The 22,898-nt window shown below is 37.4% G+C and overlaps 1 protein-coding gene across 13 annotated transcripts in view; it reads left to right on the forward strand.

The window, feature by feature from the left end:
* The window catches only part of Cdc42bpa (CDC42 binding protein kinase alpha), a 311,536-nt gene that overhangs the window by 57,724 nt on the left and 230,914 nt on the right, over positions 1 to 22,898 (forward strand). For 12 of the 13 annotated variants that reach the window (XM_008822349.3, XM_008822352.2, XM_008822356.2 and 9 more), the window contains exon 2: positions 7,239 to 7,330. In XM_008822349.3, the coding sequence (XP_008820571.1) occupies positions 7,239 to 7,330 (92 nt within the window). Of the gene's footprint in view, positions 1 to 7,238; positions 7,331 to 22,898 lie in introns of those variants that run through there. The other variant, XM_029558263.1, reaches the window with a different exon arrangement.

Consider the following 22,898-nt stretch of genomic DNA (forward strand, 5'->3'; position numbering starts at 1 on the left):
TCTTTTTATGGTGTCACACAATTCCTGCATGTTCCATTCTTGTGATTTCTTAAATTTTTCATAATCTTTGCTTGTGTGGTCTAGTTCGTCCACTTTATCTTCCAGTCTTGATATTCTGTTTTCCATTTCATTCTTCCTATTGGTGAGGCTTTCTCCTGTGGTTTCTAATTGGCTTACTGTTTTGCTTCCTCCTTCTTTTCAGCCTGAGTAGTTTTCAGTATTTCTAGTTCTTTTCTGAATTCATTCAGAAGTTTATCCCTATCTTCCTTCAGTTTTTTTATTTCTTTGTGTGTTCTTTAAATTCACTGAATTCTTTTATCATGTTTATAATTGTTCTTTTGAGTTCCATGTCCTGCATTATCTCTAGGGGGTTCTCATTGTACTCCTCTAGAGGACTATTGATATTTGTTGGGGATATGTTAGTTTGGTTTTTCATGTTATAATTTTTCTCTGTGATTTTGCCGTAAATTTCTTTTGTAGTTTCTGATTCTTGTGTGAGACTCAAGCCTTCAAGTATAGGTCTGCTTCTTTTTGTGAACTTTGTGTGTCTTTGTGGTTTACTTTTTGGGTATGACAAGCCGGTTCCTCTAAGCTTCCGGTTCTCTCTTTTGATTTTATATTGGAGTGGCCAGATTGCTTTTATCTTTAGGAGTTCCCACACAGGCCTCAGTCCGATGAGGATCAGATGCTCTCAGGCTTTCTCCTAAGGTCTGGATCCCTCCAGGAAAGATGTTGGCCTCAGGAATTTGGGGGTTGGACTGGCCTGGGAGCCAGGCCCAGGAAAGATGCTGGTCTAGGCCAGCTGGTGGCCTTGCCACCCAGAGATGCAAAGGAAAATGGGGGCGGGAAGCTGCCCCCAGGGCTCCAGGGGACTGCACTGAGTAGCTGGGTTGGTCTGGGTGTTAAGGATCAGGAAGAAGAAAGGTCAGCTGTGGTGTCCAGGAAAGAGGCTGGTGGGTTGTCCTGCCCGGGGAAGTAGAGAGAGGTGAGGGCAGGCCAATCTAGAAGTAGTGCTCCTGGCGACCAGAGAACACACTGAGTTGGTCTGGATGCAAAGGATCAGGAAGCAGTGGTGGTTCCCCAGGTGTCTGGGGTGCCCAGACAAGGAATGGGACAGGGCCCAGGCTAGGAGGAGAGACTGGCCTGGGGAGATGGGAGGGTGAATGAGGCTGGGGTGGTCGAGGTTCGGAGGGTGCAATCGACTTACCCTGGAGAGGCCTGCGGGTTTTGCAGGCTCAGGGAAGCAGAGTGAAATCTTGCTTTAAAACTTTGTAGTTTGAGCCGGGCATTATGGTGCACACCTTTAATCACAGCACTCAGGAGGCAGAGGCAGAGGCAGGCGGATCTCTGAGAGTTCAAGGCCAGCCTGGTCTACATAGTGAGTTCCAGGACAGCTGGGGTTGCAGGGAGACCCTGTCTGATAAAGACCAAAAAAACAAAACAAAACAAAACAAAAACCTTTGTATTTTGAAAATTACAATGTTACTATTTTCTACTGCAGAAGATTCCTGAGGAAATTCTATTGTTTAAATCATGCAGCCTTTTTAGACTGGGTACTTTGACTTAACAGTATGTATAAAGATTCCTTCCTAAATTTTGTGACTTGATAGTTCACATCTTTTGTATGTGTGAATAATATCCTGTGGTACAAATGTGCCACAAAATGGTTATCTGTTGGCAGTTGCAAATAAAGCAACTGTGGAGTAGACTTTTTTTTAAAGAAAATTACAGCTGGGTGTTGGGGTGCATGCTTTTAATCCCAACACTTGGGAGGTAGAGGCAGGTGGATCTCTGTGAGTTCATGGCCAGTTTGGTCTACGTAGTGAGAAGACCCTGTCTCAAAAAGATCCGCCGCCCCCTCCCCCCCAAAAAAATTACAGGACTAGAAGTTGTAAGAACAGTTTAATGAACTCCCATTTACTTTTCTAGATGTACCTGTTTTTGTTTTTGTTTTTTGTTTTTTTTTGGTAACATTTGTCACATTGTGCTGCTCTTCTTTGTACACACACACACACACACACACACACACACACAAACACATTTTGGCTGAACCATCTAGGGCTAGTTATTGATACCTCTGCATATTTCAGCATGTATTTCTTTAGAATACATATATTCTCTTAGATAGCTCTTTAGTACAGTTGTCAATAAATTTAACTTTGATATAATAAAAAAATTTAAATTACAATTATTTTAGTGTGTGTATGTATATGTGTGTGCATGTATATGCCCATGCTGTGGCATTTGTGTGGTAGTCAGAGGATAGTTTGTTGAGTCCGTTCTTTTCTTTCACGGTGTGGTTTTTGGGAACTGAACTCAGATTGTCAGGCTTGGCAGAAAGCACTCTTACCCGCTGAACCGTCTTGCCAGCCCTCATATAATAATTTTGTCTAATATGCATCCAAATTTAACCAGTGCCTCAAAAATATCGTCACAGCAACCTCCATTTAAAATTTTTTGATACAAGGTCCAATCCATTATTATGCTCTGCATTTGCTTACCATGTTTTCTTTAATCTCTTTTAATCAGGAGCAACAGACTTTATCTTTCATATCATTGTTACACTTTGAGACTTGTCATGTCTCAGGTCAACTGTTCTGTAAAGTCTGTTCCTCCATTTAAGTTTGTGCAATTATTTCCTCATGGTTAGATTCAGGTGATTCATCTTTGGCAGACATACAGTCCATAAGTGATGCTTTGTATGTTTCCGACTGCATCCACATTTGGAGGCACACACTGTCCTTATTGTGTTGTGCTGGTCACATTAGCTGTTTCTCCCAGGACCCTGGATGTCTTCTGATGAGGAGTAATGGATAGAAGCCATCATCTGGATGCTGTGTATTCTTATTGCTCCTGGGTATACCTGTGTGTCATTGACTGCTTCAGTGCTTTCAAGTATGTGTGTTACGGTGTGTGTAGTTTTATTAAAACTGGAACTTGTTGTTCAGTATTAGCCCTATTAATGTTTTGTTTGTATAAAACTTCAAAATACTGATTCATCTTATCAGCAAATAAGATTGTTTAGTAAAACAATTTTGATTTTCAGTTTTGAAGAATTAGCTACTCTAAGAATTTGTTGGAATAAATTTATTGACATAACTTGCTTGTAATTTTGTCCCAGTTTTTAAAACTCATTCTTTATTGGTCTTGTTACACTTTTCTTTTAACATTTTCTTTAAAATTTAAATAATGCATGTGTGTCTATATGCGTGTAAACGCAAGTGCCCATGGAGGTCAGAGGGGTTAGATACCCCTGGAATTATAGGTGGTTGTGAGCTGCCATGTGGCTGCTGGGAACCAACCTAAGGTCCTCTGCAAGAGCGGCAAGTGTTTTTAAACTACTGAACCATCTCTCCAACCCTAAGACTTTCTATTAAGTGCTTTTTTTTTTTTTCCAGAGAGAAATACTTTTATTTTGCAGAACTAAAAGAGCTTACCAGAATATGGCAGAAACTTAACATTAAACTGTTTTTTTCTTTTTTCTAGTCTCATGGTAGAGACAAAGGCTCCTGAATGAACCACACCTGAAAGATAGCAGCTATAGTCAAGACTTTGAATTAAACAATTCCTGAAACTAGGATGAACTTCCTTGTTTTACAGGCTAAATCATTCCATTGTGTTTTTTTATTTTTTTATTGAGTTTTTGTGTATTTCATACACAACTTAATCATCTTTACACTCCCTTCCCCATCAGCACTCTCCCATAGGCGCTTATTTTAACATTAAACTATTTCAATCACTCTCTTTCTTCCTTATGCTGTGTGTGTGTGTGAGAGAGAGAGGGAGACAGACAGAGAGACAGAGAGAGAGAGAGAGAGACAGAGATAGAGACTGACTTGCATAGTCTGGTTTTGTCTTCCATGGCTCAGTGATTTTTCACCTGAGTCTCCCAGGTAGCTGGGACTACGTAGGTGTACACCCCCATTCATGGACCACTGTTGTATGTTTACCATCTTCATTTTCAGTTCTCCTTTTCTACTATAATTGCTCTATTTTTTTCCCGCTTTTTAAATTTTTTTATTTTTTATTTTTTGGTCTTTTTGAGACAGGGAGACCCTATAGCCCCAGCTGTCCTGGAACTCACTATGTAGACCAGGTTAGCCTTGAACTCACAGAGATCCACCTGCCTTTGCCTCCCGAGTGCTGGGATTAAAGGCATGCACCACCACACCTGGCCCTGCATGCTCTATTTTAATTTACTTTTTGTAAGTACTAGCTTAGTCTATATCATATACAGTCTGACAGCAATTTATATTGTGTAGTTCTCAGTAGTTTCTGATTGTCTTATCTCCTCCTCCTCTTTTTTTTTGTTTTTTTTTTTTGGTCTTTTTAAGGCAGGGTCTCTTCTGTAGCCCCAGCTGGTCTGGAACCCACTATTTAGACCAGGCTGGCCTTGAACTCACAGAGATCCACCTGTCTCTGCCTCCCGAGTGCTGGGATTAAAGGTGTCCGGACATTTATTTCTTCTTTTTAATTTCAGAACATATGGGTATTTCTGGTCATCTTTTATTGATTTGCACTAGTTGCATGATATACATACCATTTGGTTTCAATGTTCTCAGTATTTTGAATTTTATTAGAAGTTTTATGGTTTGATGTTTTCAAAATATGTAGAGTTGACTATGTGTTTGAAGATAATATTATCCAACTGGTAGTTGCAATGCTGTACATGAGTTGTTCAAATACATTGTTTTTGGTTGGCTATTTGATGTATCAGTTGCAGAGACAGATGTATTACAGTGTCTTTCTAGGAAGCTGTGATTATTCTAATGATTGGCATTACATATTTTGAGGTTATGTTGAGTGCATACATGTTTAGAATCATAACATGGTTAGGTGAACCTTAAAAAAATAGTTATGTATGGGGCTGGAGAGATGGCTCAGTGGTTAAGAGTACTGACTGCTCTTTCAGATGACCCGGGTTCGAGTCCTAGCACCCACATGGCGGCTATGAACCATCCTTAACTAGAGTTGCAGGGGAATCTGAAGCCCTCTTCTGACCTCTGTGGCATCACACAACACGGGTGCACTCACATACATTCAGGCAATACACTCATACACATAAAATAATAATAAATAAAATATTAAAAAAATAGTTATGTATAGCTCCATTTTATCTCTATTCTGCCTATTACCTTTTGCTATAATGTCCCTTTTAGCTAATATGAAAATGGCTTAGTTTTTTTATTTTTGGGGGGGCAATATAATTAGCCTCTGCTTTCTTTTGCTGATATTTTATGTAAATTCAAGTTAAGGTCTATTTAAACAGAAAAAAAAAAATCCACAGACATTTAGAAAGGACCAGTTAATGTAGGCACCGTATAATTGCAAAAATTGTTGTAAATTATGTAAGCTTTGAACAATAATGGGAGGGAAAGGCAATGAAAGTAGTCCATTAAAAAACAGTGTAGCCATTCTATAGGGATTATCTATTCTGTCCGTATGGCAAAGGTTTGGAAGCAGAAGTATGGTATTAGTCACCTGATCCTTAAAATTCTGAATTTTGATGCAATGTATAAGTCATAGAAAATATGATTAACATAGTTAAATGTAGATTCAGAAAACATCAATAATGTGAAATGAATTATCAGAATCCATTGAAAAGACACACATGCCAGGTGTGTTAGTAGATACTCAAATCATGGTCAAGTGTATTGTCTTTTGAAGGTTTTATTGACAGAATTTTCACACATCTGTAAACAGACTGCAATGACGATTTTTCAGTGAATAGTAGAGAAAACCAGGCACATTAATGAGGTGGGCCAGATGAAGGTAGCACAGAAAAAAGAATTGTAGACAAACTTTATGAACACAGAAGGCAAACTTCTAAATGAAATCAAAGCAAAGCAGTTTCAGCTGTGTATCAAAAAATAAAATAAAATAAAAAAAGCCACCCCAGAACAATGAAGTCAAATAAGGGTTTATCTCAAGATGTTAAAAAATGGTTCGAGTTCTGAAGGTTACCTAAGTAGTATGCCATGTTAGGACAAAGAAAAACCAAATCGTCAGAGATAATAGTCAGCTAACAGCCCCTCCAGTTATGCACAACAGTACCTGTTAGTCATATTCTTGCCAACACTTAGTGGTTTCAGACTTTTAAGCAAAATTTTGTTGAATTTAGTTGGTAAATAATAGAATATCCTGGTTAATTTGCATTTCTGATTTATTGTACTGTGAAAAATGTTTTCTGTTTATTAGCAATTTGTAGTGAACCATTCTGGAAAGTTTTAAATGGAGTAAAATATTTTTCACATGATTTGTTTGCTGAAAGACAAGGTTTATTCATTTCCAGCATCTTATAAAAGACATGATACCCTAGCGGTATTGAAAGAAACATTTTTTTAAACCAGCTTAACTAAAACTTGATTCTGGTAAGCACATGGTTGTTAAATATTTTAGCAAAGGTTAAAAAGGATAGTAGTCTTATGAAGAAGTAAAAGATATTACCTTTCTTTACAGTAGTTAATACCCTAAAAGCATAAGGGAAGTGAGTATTGTCATGTATAGTAGTTTGGTTTAGAGTCTGCCAGTTATTATATAGATTCTTTGCAAGTATGTAGTATAAGCATAAGTTGTGAACATCACAGATTTCTTCAGAAGTTCAGTTCATTTATGACACCAGAAATTATACTCTGGTCTTACATGTGCACACACGTGCACCTGCACATATACAGACACACACCACATACAAAATACATTTCTTGGTGGGTGTGGTGGTGTATGCCTATAAATCTCAGCATTCTTAGGGTCAGAGGCAGCAGGATTGCAAATTTATCTAGAATACATAGTGAGTTGCAGGCCAGCATGGGCTATATACCTAAGACCCTGCCTCAAACAAACAAGCAAAAATACATTTCTTATAAAAAATGTAATTTATAAACCAGGTATAGTGGTACACATATTAAATCCCAGCAGTTGGGAAGCAGAGGTGGATCTCTGAGATTGAGGCCAGCCTGGTCTGTATAGTAGGTTCCAAGCCAGCTGGTGCTACAGGGTGATACCCCCCCCAAATAAACCCCAACACCCTGCCCCAAAGTAATTTGTATATAAGGACTATAGGAAACAGTGCTTTCTTAGAGGAATTAATTCATTCTTATATAGTTTGATGAGATTTAAAAAAATTCTTTGGCTTTGTTTTCATTTTGAATTTTATTGTGTAATAAATACTCATCTAGCTGCACATCTAATTTGTATCACATTTCATTATGAAAGTAACTGATGTTGCTCTTTTGTTTCAGCCAAACCATTTACTTCTAAAGTGAAACAAATGCGATTACATAGAGAAGACTTTGAAATATTAAAGGTGATTGGTCGAGGAGCATTTGGGGAGGTAAGAGATTCAGATTTTATAGGTTTGCTAATTGGTTTAGAAGGGATTTTCTACAGTGGTGACAACTTAATTGGAATATTTACTTGATGCTATAATTGATATGATTGATCAGAAAATGTGTTCAGTTGTGCATGAAATATTTCTGCTTGGAGTTTTCTGGGAAACTTCACTGTCACGTGTACCTCTTCTGTTTCTTGGTCTGTTTGCCGCATTTTGTGCCGATGCCACACTGTCTTGTAGTCCTTTATCTGATAAGAAGCCTGGGTGTCCCGTAGTGCAGATGCTCTGAGCCTCTTCCTTCTCCTCTGTGTTTTCATATGACTTTAGGATCCTTTTTTTCTATTTACTTAAACACACACACCCACACACACATGCAAGCACACACACAGACAAAGCTGAATTTTGGACTAGGATTACATTGAAACTGGAAATTAGTTTATGATTGAAATCTTAATACTGAGGCAGCTGATCCATGGGCATGGCCTGTGTCTCCATTTATTTAGGACTTTATACATATGTGGCTTCATTCAGTGTAGAGGAATCCATGTGTCAGCAAGTTTATTTTAGATGTATGATATTTTGTAAAAATATTTTTTATTATTTTTATTTTATGTGTATGAGTGTTATGCTTGCATGTAAGTAAGTGCACCCGTGTCGTGCAATGTCCACGGAGGTCAGAAGAGACTGTCGGAGCCCCTGGATCTGGAGTTACGGACAGTTAGTTGTTAGCTGCCATGTGGGTGCTGGGATACAAACCCAGGTCTTCTGCAAGAACAGTGTTCTTAACTGCTGAGCCATCTCTCCAGCCCTAGATGCATGATATTCTTGAGGTTAGTTTAATTAGATGACTTAAGTTTCATTTTCTAATTGTTGAAAATAAAAATAATTGCAACTAAACTGAATTTTTTTTATACTTCGGCATTGTGTTATTTATACTTTTAAAATCATGAAATGTGTTGAGTTTTAATAAAATACTTTCTACATGTTTTGAGACACGAATTTCCTCCTTTACTTGGTTAACGTATTGAATTATACAAGTTAATTTCAAATGTTAAAATAACTTTGCACTTATAAAATTATCTCAGTTTGGTTGTGTATTGTCCTTATTATGCATCAGTAGATGGTGTGCTTTTAAAAAAATATGTGTGGATTTACAAGAATCTTTGCATCTAATTTTGAGAGATAGCAGCCTGTAACTTTCTTATTTCTAAAATTCTCATCAGATTTTGAATCCTTGGTTATGCTGTTCTCATAGGAAAAGTGTTCCCTCTTTTGCTGTTTTCTGGAAGTTTATGGGTAGTTATTGTTTTTTTAATATATGCTTCTAAGGCTTCATGAATGAAGCTTTCTGAACCTGGAGTTGGTGAGATAGTCACTGTATTGAATTTTTAAATAGAGATAAGATGGCTCAGATTTTTTTATTATATGTCACTTTCTATTGTCTGTCAGTTTTGTTGAGTTTATTCACATCATGTAATTTTTAGAACTTAGTCCTGTATTGATCATTTATTGATTCATGTGACCATTGATCCCTTGTTTAAAATTTGTTGTTAGCGGATTATCACTTTTATTTCTTTTTGGCGAACTAACTTTTAGCCTTTTCAGTTTTGATTTTGTAAGTTAATTGCTGCTGCTTAGTATTTTCCTCATTCTCTTGGGTTTTAACTTGCTGTTCTTTTTCTACCTTACTGAAATAGATAACTTAGAACATTGATTTGTAGCCCTTCTTTTAATATGGGCATTTCAGATTGTGTTTTTCCTCCAAGCAGCTTTACCTATAGCTGGCGCATTCTGATGTTATGTTTCCATTATTGTTTGCTGGGGTTTCTAATGTGATTTTACATTTTCAGTTTGTTTTGTTTCATGTTATATCCATGAGTTAGGAGTTCATTTCTCAGTTTCTAAATATTTGGAGAATTTTCTGGTTATATTTCTCCCACTGAGTTATAATGTGAGCAGAGGTGAGATGTGATGTGATGTGTGATTACATTTAATAAGTAGGTAAAATCCATTAATCTTGCTGTTGAAAATGTCCATTTTTCTCTTGATCTGCTTTTTCTTGAGAAAGGGGTTCATTTATTTCTTTTAATTTTTGCTGACACTTGTTCTTTTTTCTTGGTTTAGTATTTCCCGAGAGAGTCTTTTTCCTCTTTTATTTGTTTCAGCTTTTGCTGATAACCAAGTCTTCCTAATGATGGAATGTTCTCCATTAGCCCTGTGATGCTTTTTTTTTACTTAAAATTTCCTTCATTTGGTATTAGTAGAGTTACTTTAACTCTGTTGGTATTCACAGTAAAAACCTAGTTGAATTCCTTTAGTCTGCTTTGTGTAATTGTATAGTATCCTGACTATTAAGTAGAAACCACTTTTGTGCTGACCCTTCATTATCATAGATCAGTTCACCTGATCTTTAGTTTCATATTAATGGAATTGTTTACCCCTTTGCTGCTCTTACTCCACAGTGTACTTAAGTGACCCTTTCTTTTCCTTTTCCTTTTTTTAAAACTTTTAAAAAAATTTCTTACTTTATGTGTATGAGTGTATTGCCTACATCTGTGTTAAGTGCACCCGTGTCATGCAGTGCCCACAGAGGTCAGAAGAGGATGTGGGATCCCCTTGAACTGGAGTTACAGACAGTTGTTAGCCACCATGTGGGTGCTGGAATCGAACCCAGGTCCTCTGCAAGAACAGAAAGTGCTTTTAACCGCTAAGCTATCTCTCCAGCCCCTCCTTTTCCTTTTTTAACATTTATTTATCTATTAATTTATTTGTATGTGTACAAGTATATATGTGTGCATGTGCTTTTGTGCTCATGTGTGTGGTCAGAAGTTACTTGTGGGAGTTGATTATTGAACTCAGGCCATCAGGCTTGGCAGCAAGTACCTTTATGCACTGAGCCATCTCATTGGCCCCATATCCTAGTATTCCTTTGTATGACTATACCATGTGTTATTTATCCATATTAGTGTTGATTACTGATGTTGTTCATTGTGGTTTTTAACCATTAAGAATATCACTGTCACAAATGTTCTACTACATGTCTTTGATGAGACATAAACATTCAGTTATGTTTATTATAAACTTAGGAGTGGAATTGCTGAGTTCCAGGGCAGGCATAGTTAGCTTTAGCAGATGGTGCTGAATACTTTCCTAAATTTCCTACTCCTGCCGGTCGTGTGTGAAGCTCCAGGTTTTGTGATCTCTGTAAAACTGACCTTGTTTTAAGCCCTTTTCACTGACTCCATTTTGTACTTCCTAATGACTCTTAAACAGCTTCTTTTTCATATCATTTCCTAATATATGGCTGTCATTTAGACAAGTATACAATTTGGGACTAGGGAGACAGGGTACAATGTGTACAAAAAAGTGGCTTGGCTTTTCTCTTTCCTTGTAGATCTTTGTTGAACAGATATCTATAGTTTTAACGAGGCTCAATTAATTAAATTGTCATTACATTACATTAACTGTCATTAGTGATTTTTTTTTGTGTGTGTGTGTGTGTGTGTGTGTGTGTGTGCTTAAGAATTTTTTCCTAACCTGATGATCATGAACATTTTCCTTTCGTATTTTTAGAAATTCTGTCTATAAAAAGCCAGGCATGGTGGTGCACATTTGTAATCTCAGCACTTGGAGGTTGAGGCAGAAATTAAAGGCCAGCCTTGGTCTCATTAGCCCTGTCTCAAAAGCAAAAACAAACAACTAAAAAAGAAATTCTTCCTGTAATCTTTTTTAAAAAAAATCTTTTCCATTTTGATCTATGTGTGTGAGTCATTTGGTATTGATTATTATGTCAGAATTTTTATTTGTGGTTTCTCAGTATCATTTATTGTTAAGACTACCTTTAAAAATATTTTATTATTTTTATTTTATGTGCTTGAGTGTATTGACTGCATGTGTGTAAGTGCACCTGTGTCGTGCAGTACCTGCAGAAGTAAGATGAAGGCATTAGATCCCCTGGAACTGGAGCTACAGATGGTTGTTAACCACCATGTGGGTGCTAGGAATTGAGCCTGGGTCCTCTGCAGGAGCAGTCAGTGCTCTTAACTGCTGAGCCGTCTCTCCAGCCCTAAGACTATCTTTTTCTTTTGTTTTTTGTCTTTTAAAAATTATCCTTATTCTTTTTTTTTTTTTAATTCCAGAGAGGCAATTTTTAACACATGTTTCCAGAAATAACTTGAAGGAGGTTACATAAAAATTTATATACATGACGTTTAAGGAGGGAAAAATAGGCATAAGAAATCAAAGACCAAAGGATTTGCCAACATGGGGTCAACTTTGATGGAATAATGAAGATTTCCATTAGTTCTGTTCTTTTTTTTTAATTTTTTTATTTTGAAAATCCTAACAAGTTTATTGGGCTTGCTAACAGAGCATAGGGTGGGGGTTTACCTACAGAAGGTTGCCCCGCCCCCATACAGCTGTGCTGGAAAGTTCACACTCAAATATAGATCCTATGACTTCCTGACCGCCACACAAAATGGCAAGAGAAGTGCCTCATGGCGTTCTCGGCTCATCTATCTTTAGCACCTAAGGTTTACTGATTGGGTGGGAGGGGTAACTGACTCCCCTATTGACTCCTTGATGGACTTGGGAAGGAGGTGTTACTATAGCTTGCCAGCATAATGATCTGAGGACATGTCAAGTAACACTCCACCCCTTCCTCTGCCTCTTAATTCTTTCTGCCAACCTCTTCCACAAAAGTCCCTGAGCCTTGGAGAGGGTGATAGGTGTGGGATGATCTTCCTCTCATTCTGGCAAGGCACTGAACTTTCGAATCTCTGCATCATCTGTTTTCCATGGGCTGTTGGCCCATTTCAGTGGGATTCCATTGACTATAAAAACACAGCAAGAAGCAAGACCATCTAAACAGTGGCTGCTATAGTAACTTAACTTATGGGCGTAAACACAAATACTTGGATGGTACTTTAGCAGGTGCATCACATCCATCTAACAAAGCCATTGCAGTGACTTCCCCACTGGGGCCTATATCCTCCCCTGCCACAGGGGGTTGGCCTGGTCTACAGTACCAGGTGTGTGTTCCACCTCTAGGAGTGGGCATTATATCCAATTGAAAATTTGCTGGTTGTACATGCACTAGATGTGCCACTATTGCACCAGCAGGAACATCTTGTTTGGCATGTTGATAGTGCAGCAGTTGGGGTCTGTCGTTGAGCACAATTATAGAGGACAGTTCTCCCCCAGCCATCTGCATAGATACCTTCTGGCACTATGAAAGCAACCCATCCAGTGGCCAGGAGTCTCCAGCTTAGTCCAAGCTTGATTTCTCCCTTTCCGGTGCTCACATTATGTGGTGTCTTCAGCAACAGGATTCTACTGTTCACTTCTGGTGTACAACCAACATTATTGGCAATGGCGAAGACTACTTTTTTCACATTTCATTGCAAAGACACTTTTGTTTTCAATCAGGTGACCCTCCATGTGGTACTGATTTTAAAAATTTCAGTGTAAAAGTCTTGTTCATGTGTCATTGAATTTGAGCCTTTGATGTTTGCTGATAAACTTTTAAATGATAGTTTAATGATTTTTTAAAATATTTTTGTGAAGATAGAAGTACAATAATTTTTTTGTTTGATTTAAATAATTTTGTATTTAACTTACTAATTCTAGCAACTACAGTAATTAGTGCTAAGCTGTAGTTGGAAATTTCAAAGACACTGACACACTTCTTTAAATGGAATTGTACCATTTATTTCCACCAGTTCCATGCCCTCTCCAATTTTTTGTTAGACTTTCTAATTTTAGTTTTCCTAGTGGGTCTGCTACAGTATCTTGTGGCATAGTTTTCATTGCTGTTTGGATTTTTGTTAAGTATCAACATGAGGCGTTTACTTGTGCTTATTACCTTTCTGCCTTTTGTGAGCTGCGTGTTCACTTTTTGATCAGTTTTTTTCAGATTGAGATGTTTTTATTTTTATTGCTGCGTAGTAGGGATTTTTTGTTTATGGCTTTTATTAGCATGTATTACTTATTTTTAGTAATGGGTTTCATTATGGCATCTTCCTACATTTTGATCATGTTTACTCCATCACCCTCTTTTATCTCCTCCCACTGACCCTCGCTTCTTCCCAATTAGCCTCCTTTCTTTGTTTTCTTTGTTTTCTTTGTTTTTGTTTTTGTTTTTGTGACCCATAGAGTTTCATTAGGATTGATTGCTCACAGGAACATGAGTGAAGGCTTATTTACAGGAACATAGGCATGTTACCAGTGGCTCCACCATTGAAGAAAATGTCTCTCTTTCTGAGCAACCTTAACTGCCTATAGATCCTCGGGGGGTGGGGGGTGAGGGTTTATGAATCTTATCCCATGCCAAAATGTTGACTGGCACAGTCTTGTGTACTTCTTATAAAGAGAATCACAGACAGCTGTTGTGATTTTAAGTGTATTATAGCCATGTCATGCCTGGAAGACGGTGTTCCACAGTCCTCCATCCCATCTTTCTACTCTTTCTGTTCTGCATTCCGGACGTTCCCTGAGCTTTGTGGGAGGGTGATACAGATGTCCCATTTATGGCTGAGCATCAGCAGTCAGTTATTCTCAGTACTTTGACCAGGTAGAAGTCTATGCAGTTTTCACTGTGTTGTTTTGAGACAGAGTCTTGTTACATAGCTCTAGCTGACCTGGAACTTGCTATGTAGACCAGGTTGTCCTTCACCAGGTGGTGATCCTTTTGCTTCTGCCTCTCAAGTGCGGGATTACAGTGTACATCACCATGCCTGACCTTGAGTTATGGGTCTTTATATTTTCTATTTATAGGAATCCATTGTCAGATATTGTCAGTATTTTCTTACGGCTGTGTGAGTCTTAAATTATATTTAATGCATTCTTAAGTATATTTTTAAAACTATCTTTGGATGTACAGAAGTTTTACATTTTAATTGTATAATTTTTTTATTTTTAATTTTTGAGACCAGATCTCATTACATTTCAAACTGGTTTGGAACTCATGTAGTCCACGTTGGCCTCAAATTTGTGATTCTTGGGCTTCAGCTTTCCAAATGCTGGGGTTACAGACATAATCCCCCATACCCCACTTGATGGTGATGGTGTAATTTTATCATTATTTCTTCTATGATTAGTATTTTTTAATGTTCTTTCTAAGAAATCCATTTTTTTTATACCCAGGTCACGACAATACTTTTTTTTTTTTTTTTTCTGTAAGCTTTATGGTTTTAGCCCCTATGCTTAGATTGGTAACTTGTCTCAACTTTTTGTATGATGTGAGATAGAGATTTTTTTTCTAGTTTTTTTTCCATCTGGATATCCAGTGTCAGCATTTGTTGAAACAGATATTTTCCTTTTATTGGGTTACTTTTGCTAGCGCTTTGGTAAAGGAAACATTTCAGTTGGCCTTGTAAGTACGGATGTATTGGTGTGCTGCCTGTTCTTTCATTTATTCTTAAGCTAGCACCACACTGTCTGGGTTCTTGTGGTTTTATATGGCAGAGTTTAGAGTGTGCAGTGGGTGAGGTGAGAATACTTCCTCTCACTTTAGAAAGAAGGGTTATGTTAGTAATTCTAGGACTTTTGCATTTTAGAATTGTAATGTTCAATTTCCATGAATACCTGCTAGTTTAGTTTGGTAACCAAGGGCAGTAAGTATATAGATAGATTTTGGGAAGACAGGCATTCTAATGTTAAATCTAGTTCATCGAAAAGGAATTTCTTTTCATTTCTTTTAAAGATTTTCTTTTTTAAAATCCTCCCTCCCTCCCTCCCTCCCTCCCTCCCTCCCGGTATACCTATGGAGGTCAGAGGGCAGCCTCCTTCCCCTCCCATCTTGTTTGAGTCAAGGTTTCTTTGTTGTTCACTGCTGCTTCCCTCACCCATGGCCTTCTGGGGATTCTTCTGTCTACCTCCCACCTCAATGTAGGAGTATTGGAATTACAGATGTGTGCTACTGAGCTGAGCTCTGCTTGGGTTCTGAACTCAGATCCTCATACTTGTGTAGCAATATTTTACCCTCTGAGCATTTCCTCGGCCTTCTCTGTATCTTAAGGTCTAATTTAATTTTGCTCAAGGACTTTTTATAGTTTTAGGTTGTAGGTATTATGCATAGTTTGTTAAATTTATTCCTGAGTATTGCTCTTTTTTGACATGGCAAATGATATTAAATTTTTATATCAAGTGTTGCCAATATATAGGTACAATTGAGTCATATCTGACTTTCATGATGTCCTGCTAAGTTTTTTTTTATTACTTTAAAATTTGTTTTGATCACTTGTGTGAGAAGAGTTTCCTTTTTGCTTTACAGACTTTGTACAGTCCATTTCTTTGTCTTGACACCGTGACTTGGGTCTCTGATGCAGTGTTAGGTGTTACATGCTTACCTGGAACTTGGGGAGAAAGGACTCAGTATTTTACTGTTAAACATGATGCTACTTGCAGATGCTTTGGCAGATGTTGATAAAAAGAAATTGTGTTCTAATACTAGTTTGCTGGGGTTTTAAAAATTTATCATTAATCAGTGCTGACTTTTGTTATAGTTTCTCTGCATCTGCTGAACAAATCATGACGACTTCTCTTTTTATTCACTTTTCGTGAGCTATTTTGATTTTCTTTTGCCATTTATTGTTTGGATTATTTGGTGTGTTTTTATGTGTCTGTATTTAGTTCTTTTGGATTCTTTATATTAATGCCCTATTAGATTAATAGCTGACAAATGTCTTCTCTCATTCTGTATGCCGTCTTGTCCCTTTGTGTGTTGTTTATTATGTTGTGTAGAATTTTCTTAAATTGATGCAGTCCCATGTGCCATTATTTGCTATATGATTTCATGGGCTGGTGGAGTCCTGTTCAGAGAGTCTTTGGCTGTGTCCATATTTTGAATTATTTTCCTCCTGTTTCCTTTAGTAATAGTTTTAGGACTTTGATCCATTTTAATTGATTTTTATACAGAATGAGAGAAATCTATTTCCATTTTTCTGCATGTGAATATCCCCTTTTCCAGGCTGTTGAAGAGGCTGTCCTTGTCCCAACATAAGGACACCTTTGCCGAAAATCAGATGACTACAGCTGCATGGGTTTATTTTTGGGTTTATTTTTGGGCCCTGTATTAGATTCCATCAACCTACCGTGTGTGTGTGTGTGTGTGTGTGTGTGTGTGTGTGTGTGTGAGAGAGAGAGAGAGAGAGAGAGAGAGAGAGAGAGAGAGAGAGAGAGAATTAGTACCATTTTGGGTTTTTGGTGTTTTTTTGGTCTTTTTTGAGACAGGGTCTCCCTGCAGCCCCTAGCTGGCCTGGAACTCACCATGGAGACCTGACTGGCCTTAAACTCACAAAGATCTGTCTGCCTCTGCCTCTGCCTCCCAAGTGCTGGGATTAAAGGCTGGTGCCACTACACCCGGCCCCCATTTTGGTTTCTTTTTTATATTTTGTTTATTATTTTTATTTTATGTGTATGAGTGTATTGCTTGCATGGATGTGAATGCACCTGTGTCTTGCAATGCTGCGGAGGTCAGAAGGCTTCGGATTCCCCTGGAACTGGAGTTAAGAATGGTTCATAGCTGCCATGTGGGTGCTGGGAATCGAACCCGGGTCCTCTGCAAGAGCAGTCAGTGCTCAACCACAGAGCCATCGCTCCAGCCCTGCCATTTTGTTTTTTTAAAGTATGGCTCTAGTACAATTGACATCAGGTACTGTGATACTTTAGCATTGGTCTTTTTGTTGAAGATCCCCCTCCCCCCGCCCCTGCCTTCCTTTGTTGTGTGTGCTTCCATGTGAATCAGGGATGCTTTTTCTATTATAGAAGTTTTAAATTTTAATGAAATTCTTCTTGTAACTTCTTTCATGGATTGTATCTTTGGTATATAATTGATTTTTTCAAATGTTACACCAGTTTGCAGGACAGGTTCCATTAGGTAGTGATTATTTTCTAAATATTATTAATGTTTTTATTTTGTTTTTTTAAACAGGGTCTCACTATATAGCCTAGGCTATACTGGAACTCTGTGTAGACTAGGCTGGCCTCAAACTCACAGAGATCCACCTGCCTCTGCCTACTGAGTGCTTGGATTACAGGTGTGCACCACCATGCCTGACTTGTCAGTTTATTAATATTTTGTTAGCTAGTTTTATATTTGTATTCATGGAGACTAGCTTTCTGTTAGTATAGTATTGTTAAGTATTGATATAAAGGTTGTGAAGAATTCAAGTAAGGAATTAGGGGAGTGTGTTTTGTTTTCCTAATATTTGGAAGATTTTGTATAACACTGATTTTTTCCCCTTAAATATTTGATGAAATATAATAGTGCAACTATCTGGACTTAGAATTTTAATACTCATAATTTATTTATGTCTCTTGATGTTTATAGTTAGCTAGCCAGCCTTTTCTCTTTTAGATAGCATAGCTTTAATAAGCTTTATTGTTCATGGAATTTGTAATGTTTAGGTTGTCATGTTTGTCATAAGGGTGTTCTTAATGTCCATTTCTGTCTTGTGGCTGTCTGTAGTGTCTGTGGTGACTCCTTCCTTCACTGTTCATGTTCATGCCGTGCTTGCCTTTTCTTGAACCATCCATGTTAGAGGTTTTTCACTGCTGTGAAATAGCAAACTACTTTTTCTTTGCCTTTATGAGTGTTGTGTACACACACACACACACACACACACACACACACACAGTGAGTATGCATGTGGAAGTCAGGGCTTTGGGTATATTCTGTTGCTCTCTGCGTTGTTGTCTTGAGATGGTCTGTCACAGAACTGGAAACAACCTTTGTGCCAAACTTGCTGGCCAGCTAGCTCCTGGGATCCAGCTGTCTTTGCCCCTGAGTCCTGGGATTACAGGAAGGCACAGCCATTCCTAGGTTTTTACATGAGTGCTGTGGATTTGAACTCAGGTCTTCATGCTTGCATAGCTAGTGCTCTTTTACACGGAGTCCTCTCTCTAGCCCTTATGATCTTGTCTCTTTTTAGCTCACTGCATGTCTGTTTTACCTTTATGATTTCTTGCTTCTCCTTTCTTTGGATTTGGTTTCCTCGTTTTTCTCTAGCTTTTCAAGGTAGAAAGCTAGAACTTTGCTTCTTTTTCAGTCCAATTTAAATAAAGAAGCTATAGATTTCCCTTTTACTGGTGATTATGTTCATTCCAAAGATTTTGACATGTTTTCATTACTATTTAATCTTTTCTCTGTTTCAGGAGTTTTAGAGGTTATAATTTACTTTTAAAAATTTGGGCTGATTAAGATATTGAACCCTTTTTGTTACAGTGAGATAATGTACTCTTAATTTTTCAGTAATTTCAAACTTTGTGGTCAGAATGTTGGCTTTTCTTAGGGAACACATCTTATGTCTTCGATAATAATGCTTGCTCTTCATGTATTGCTTGCTGTGTTGGTGAGATTGAGATGGTTAGTGCAGTTACTAAGATCGTCCATAATTTCTGATTGTTCTGTTCTGACAACGACTAAGAGAAAGGCATTAACGTCTTCATGATAATTGTGGGTATATTTGTTTCATGTATTTGGAAACTATTAGTAGGCGCATACATATTCAAAATAGTTATTTCTTCCTGACACCATTGTAAACTGTTTCTCCTTTACGTAAGGTAGTATTTCTGATCTTGTAGTCAGCTTTGCCTTATATCTATTAACCAGCTTTTATATGACTTTAACCTTTTTCTTTTTTACATTTGTATTTAAAGTTAATCTTTTGTGGCTGTATACAGTTAGATTTTGCATTTTAAAAATATTTTATTTATTTTTATTTTATGTGTATGTGTATATTGCCTGCATGTGTGTTAAGTGTACCCGTGTCATACAATGCCCACAGAGGTCAGAAGATGGCATTAGATTCCCTGGAACTGGAGCTACAGATGGTTGTTAACCACCATGTGGGTGCTGGGAATCGAACCCAGGTCCTCTGCAAGAGCAGTCGGTGCTATTAACTGCTGAGCCATCTCTCCAGTCTAGGTTTTGCATTTTTAATGTATTCTATTAATAGCTGTATTTATTGATCTATTTAAACTATGAGTTTAAAAATCAGAAAGGAAGAATTAGAATTCCAGTCTGTAAATGTGGTATTACTGGACACTTTCCCCCTACAGTGGTGGAGATTGAACTCAGGTCCTTGCACATGTTAGGCAAGTGATCTACCACTTAGCTACACTCTCATCTTAACTGTGATATTATAAAAATCTAAGACAGTAATGAATCCTACTGCAAATGCAAGAGATATCTCAATTATATATAGAAATCTTTAACATATATAACCACGGAAGCCAATAAAAGAGAAAAACACTAATAGTTACCATAAAACTGTTAAGTGTTTCTAAGTCTATTATTACAGAGTTCCAATATAGATGTTAGTTATTTAACAGGCTGACTGCAAAGTTTATATAGAAAAATAATTAAACATTATTAGGGCAGGGTATGGTAGCATAAGCCTCAGTCCCAGCTACTCAGGAGACTGAGGCTGAAGAATTGTTTCTGCCAAGGAATTTTTGCCTGCTCTAGACAACATAGCAGTATCCCATTTCCTTTAAAAGACAGACAAACTCTAAGCAGAATTGTTAGAAAAACTCTTAGCAAGAGTGGTGAGAGGCCTGCTGCTTATTAAAACATTGTATAAAGCCTCACTAGTTAGCCCATGAAACAGACTTACATACACATAAAACCTCACTAGTTAGCCCATGAAACAGACTTACATACACATAATGTTTTAATTTTGGTTAAAGGCAGCATCTCCAACCATTGTGAAAGAAATAGAATCTTTAAAAAAATTATTTATTTATTTTTGATCTTTTTTGAGATGGAGTCTCCTTGTAGTCCCAGCTGGCCTGGAACTTGTTATGTAGACCAGGCTGGCCTTGATCTCATAGAGATCTGCCTGCTTCTGCCTCCCGAGTGCTGGGATTAAAGGTATGTGCCACCACTCCTGGCTAAGAAATAGAATTTTTAATAGATAATTTTGAGAAAATGACAGCCATTTGAAAAAGTCCACTTGTAGAGTGAATTAAATTTCATACCATACACTAACATGGAATCCAAATGGATGAAAGATAAGAACGTGTAAAAGAAGGACAAATGCAACCAAATGCCTGACAGTATAGTATGCAAGTGCTTGGATACATTGTGATTAAACACATCGTGAAAGAAAACTCACTGCACTCAAGTAGAGGGCTCTTCAGGATGTGTGAAGTGAAGAAAATAATGTAAGGAATGTTACTGTTGCTTGTATTTCCATCAGGTAACATTGGGAGGGATTATTGGTTACTTTCTTATGCTGTACTAAAAAAACCATGACCAAAGCAATTTATAAAAAGAGATTATTGAGTTTATGGTTCCAGAGGGATAAGAGTCCATCATGGGCGGGAGGCAATGGCAGGAGGCAGTCAGAGCAGAAAGCTGAGAGCTCACATTACAAGCACAGGAAGCAGAGAGGCAAATTGGATATGGGGCAAGGCTATGAACTCTCAAAGCTAGCCTCCAGTGGTGCGCTTCCTCCAGCAAGGCCCTATCTCCTAAACCGTCACAAAGAGTGCTACCACCTGGAGCCAAGTGTTCAAATACTTAGTGCCTATGGGGGACAGTTTCATTCAAACCCATGGGAGTATGCAGGCAGGAATGGTAGTGAGGCTTATAAACAAGAACTGGTTACTTTTTTCTTTGAGTTTTCATAAGTGTGTAATATTTTATCCATTAAAAAGTCATGTTGGCACATGCGTTGCTAATCTCTATATATCAGATTATTACTAGTCACAGTTGGTTACCTTCTGAGCTCCTTGGCATCTGAGCATGGATATAAAGTCGTCAGGTCCTTAGATTTCAATGATAATGTTTTTCACATCCACTAATTATTAAGGAGCAAATTTTTGTGCTTTGAAGAATTTTTTTAATCATTATACTTTAAAAATTTTTTAATTACTACATGATTAGAAACTTTTCACTACAGCTTTAACATATTCAGTAACACACTCCAGAGCAACAGTATCTCTTTCACAAGTGGGTGCAAGTTTCTAGGTTCACAGTTTTGAGTTAATATAGTTATATATTATTGAACTCAGCATAAGCCTTGTAAGATATAAAATTGGATGAGTTTTTAACCTTTAAAAAAGAGCGCCATTTCATTTTAGAATATATTGTTCTTGCAGACAGACACATCTTAATGTCAATTGCATTAAAAATGAAGTTTTCTGCCTGAAACTCTGTATTTTAATAGTGAAATGGAGATCTTTTTTAAAGGTTAAAATGTCATTTAATTTTATGTCTTACAGGGTTTATACTGAGTACAATATTGTATAACTAATAATTCAACTGTAAGCCTAAAAATGTACAGCCAATTTTATAAAAGATGCAGCCTAGCTCAGAAAATTGTTATTGAATATGTCGATGCTGATGTAATGAAATGCTTCTTTTAAGTATGTGGTTATTAAATAAATAATTAAAAAAAAAAAGTCATGTTGGGACTGGAGAGATGGCTCAGCAGTTAAGAACACTTGCTGTTCTTCCAGACGACCTGAGTTTGATTACTAGCACTCACATAGTGGCTAACAATGGTCCATAACTTCAGTTCCAGGGTATCTAACACCCTCTTCTGGCTTCTGCCAGGCAATGTACACACGTGGTGCACTTATATTTATACAGGCAAAACACTAATATACATAAAATAAAAATAATAAATAGAATATTTTTTAAAAGTTATGTAAAAGTGCTGGAGAGATGGCTTAGCAGTTAAGAACACTTGTTCTTTCACAGGCCCTGGGTTCTATTCCTAGCACCAACATGGTGGCTAGCAACCATCTGTAACTCCAGTTCCAGGGGATGTGACACCCTCTTCTGGCCTCCTCAGGCACTGCACACATGTGGTATACTTACATACATGTAGGAAAAACACACCTAAAATAAAAATAATAATTTTTTTTTAAAGTCATGTAAAAATTTTTCAGTTTGAGGTGAATTCATCTGCAAGTTCTGTGAATCATCGAAACTTCTTTGGGCAGTAGAAAAAGAGGAACTGTTGCCCACCCCATGTTATAAGGCTAGAATAACCTTATTTCTAAAACCTGACAATATGTTGGGTGAAGGAAGAAACATTAGAAGGAATACATATGATTTCATCTTAAGTCAAGGATAAGGGCTATCTGTAGGAAAGGAGGATTGTAGCACACAGGAAGGTTTCTGGTTACTGCAGGGCTATATTTCTTAAAATTTATTTATTTATTTTTATGTGTGTTTCCATGTATGTGAATGCACCACATGCATGCAGTGCCCACAGAATCCAGAAGAGGATGTTAGATCACCCAGAAACTGGAATTAGGGACAGTTGTCAGCTGCTACGTGGGTGCTGGGAACTGAATCTGGGTCCTGTGCTAGAGCAGCCAGTGCTCTTAACCTCTGAGCCATCGCTCCAGCTTCGTATTTCTTGATCTGTGTTTCATACACTGTTCACTTTGTAGTTTTGTTTAACTCTACATTTTTATTTTTATGTCCATATGTTTAAAATTACGGAAGTTCCAAATTAAGTTTTAAAAAATAATAATTCTAAAATGTATTTATGTGCTCCGTGTGTGTGTGTATGTATGTGTGTGTGTGTGTGTGTGTGTGTGTGTGTGT

The sequence above is a fragment of the Nannospalax galili genome, unplaced genomic scaffold (genome assembly GCF_000622305.1).
Source record: "Nannospalax galili isolate Female #2095 unplaced genomic scaffold, S.galili_v1.0 scaffold1508, whole genome shotgun sequence".
In the NCBI taxonomy this organism is placed as follows: domain Eukaryota; kingdom Metazoa; phylum Chordata; class Mammalia; order Rodentia; family Spalacidae; genus Nannospalax; species Nannospalax galili.